General features: G+C 45.4%; 1 protein-coding gene across 1 annotated transcript; it reads right to left on the reverse strand.

Annotated features, from left to right (window-relative positions):
* Positions 1-451: 451 nt before the first annotated feature.
* LOC117162465 (uncharacterized) lies at positions 452-1,549 on the reverse strand. Its single transcript, XM_033344340.1, has one exon. The coding sequence runs from the start codon at positions 1,547-1,549 to the stop codon at positions 452-454; it is 1,098 nt and encodes a 365-aa protein (XP_033200231.1).
* Between the last annotated feature and the right edge of the window lie 696 nt (positions 1,550-2,245).

Consider the following 2,245-nt stretch of genomic DNA (forward strand, 5'->3'; position numbering starts at 1 on the left):
ATTGGAAATGATTTGCTAATCGCGTATGCCTCTAGACTACTAAACCCCGCAGAATAAAACTATTCTAGCGTAGAAAAGGAATGTCTGGCAATCGTCTACTGCGCGATGCATTTCAAACCACAACTGCATGGTAGGAAATTTACTATAGTAACTGACCATAAATCACTGGTATGGATGAATTCCGTTAAGGATCCCATGTCGAGAATTTGGAAATGGAAACTGAAATTATCAGACTGAGTTTGATATTCAATATAAGGAAGGACGAACAAATGCAAACGCAGATGCATTGTTTCGAAAAGAGAAACGAGATTCACCGGACTACGGCCGTCGATAGGCCAATGAGATCTTAGGTCATATAAGGTAGCTTGAGTTCCGGAGTGTAGATTTAGGAGGTTTTCATGCTCGATTATGAGCGCTGTAATTGAGGATTTGGGTAGAATGCTGGATGTTTCTAATTGAAAGGCATTGGTGAGTGAATGAGTCGGCTTCCGACTCGCAACATCCCGTCCTTGTCCAGTAATGGATCGAGTCGTTGTAGCTTCCCCTTCGCTGCAGAATTTCTATCTGTTCGGAGTGTACCGATTTCATCGGAAAAATAACAGACTTGTAATAATTTGATCAGTTTGTTATGCGCATTGGTTAAATCATGCGTTGTTAGAAGTCTCCCTCGATCCTGTTTTTGTCTCCATCGGAGGCAACGTGCTGTAATTCTTATCAGCTTGGGCCAAGAAGAAAATCTCTCCAGTATACTATGGTCAGCCGGAGTCACGGACAGATAGGTTAACTTCTTCTGCTCCGGTGTTTCGATTAATGGTACTGGGTTCCACGTCGGCCAGTATTCTTCGGATTGTTGAAGCCATTCCGGTCCATGTTGCCAAATGGTTGGTCGCAGGAAGTCTTCGGGTGATTGGCCTCGAGATATGAGATCTGCAGGGTTATCGGTGGTGGGAATGCGACGCCAATCTGAGGTGTGAGTCTTCTGTTGAATTTCTGTCACACGATTAGCGACAAAGATTTTCAGCGTATGGGGTGATGTATTAATCCAGTGAAGAACGATGGTAGTATCAGTCCAATAATCAGTCCGAGAAATGTTGCGTGGTAAGGTTTGAAGGACTGTAGTGGCCAGTGATGTGAGAAGAGGTGCTCGACTCAGTTCCAGCCTTGGAATGGTTTGTGATTTGAGCGGAACCACCTTCGACTTTACAGTGAGGAGTCGTGTCCAGACATGACCATCCGGAGTGATGGTGCGAAGGTAAACACATGCCCCATACGCCCTTTCGCTGGCGTCACAGAACCCGTGTAACTCAATTTCCGCTGTAGTCTTGATTATAGTTTTACGTGGAAACTTTACGTTATTTAGCAATGGAAGCTGTGCATAGTATTTGCTCCATTCTGTATGTACGTCAGCCGGAAGAGATTCGTCCCAACCAATTTTTAATGTCCAAAGTCGTTGGAGCAGCATCTTAGCTCGAACGATCACTGGTGCCAGTAATCCAAGAGGGTCTTGAGTAATCTTGGCGATTTCGGAGCTGATTGTTCTTTTCGTCATTCGAGAGGCAGTAGGATTGATTTTGACGGAATATAGGATCGAGTCGTCAAAGGAATTCCAAACAACACCCAGAGTTTTGAAGATTTGCGATTCGCCCAGTAGCAGCTTATCGTTTATGTCCTGCTCGGAAAGTCCTCGTAGCAGTTCCCCGTCGTTCGATGCCCATTTTCGAATGTTTAAGCCGGCTAGTTAAGCAATTCTCTGAGCTCCGTTCTCAATGATCGTGCCTCGACCTTTGTATCAATTCCCGTGAGAACATCGTCGACGTAGAAGTCTCGCTGTAAGACCATCGCTGCTCGTGGGTACCGATGTCCCTCGTCGTCTGCCAGTTGTTTGAGGCACCGAATGGCTAGATAAGGGGCTGCTGACAGCCCGAATGTCACTGTGTTAAGTTGATAGGTGTCAACTTCTCCATCAGAGTTGCGCCACAAAATTTGTTGGAATTTCCGATCCTCTGGACGCACAAGAAATTGTTGATACATCTTTTCGACATCGCCTGTAATGACGTATTGATGAGAACGAAATCTTAGAAGAATGAAAAATAAGTTGTCTTGTAGTTTCGGTCCCGTATGAAGTACGTCCCCGCAGAGGGATGTGAGTCGCTTCATCGCCATTGCTTTAGATGATCCAAGCGAAGGAGTTGTTTCGTTGAATGGGAGAGCGACAATGTATCGCCCTTCTTTGGTGTGTTGAACG

Source organism: Bombus vancouverensis, chromosome 13 (genome assembly GCF_051014615.1).
Source record: "Bombus vancouverensis nearcticus chromosome 13, iyBomVanc1_principal, whole genome shotgun sequence".
NCBI lineage: Eukaryota > Metazoa > Arthropoda > Insecta > Hymenoptera > Apidae > Bombus > Bombus vancouverensis.

What these genes read in the sequence shown, in the direction of transcription:
- LOC117162465 (XM_033344340.1), bottom strand. Translation starts at nt 1,549, where the DNA reads ATGACGAAAAGAACAATCAGCTCCGAAATCGCCAAGATTACTCAAGAC.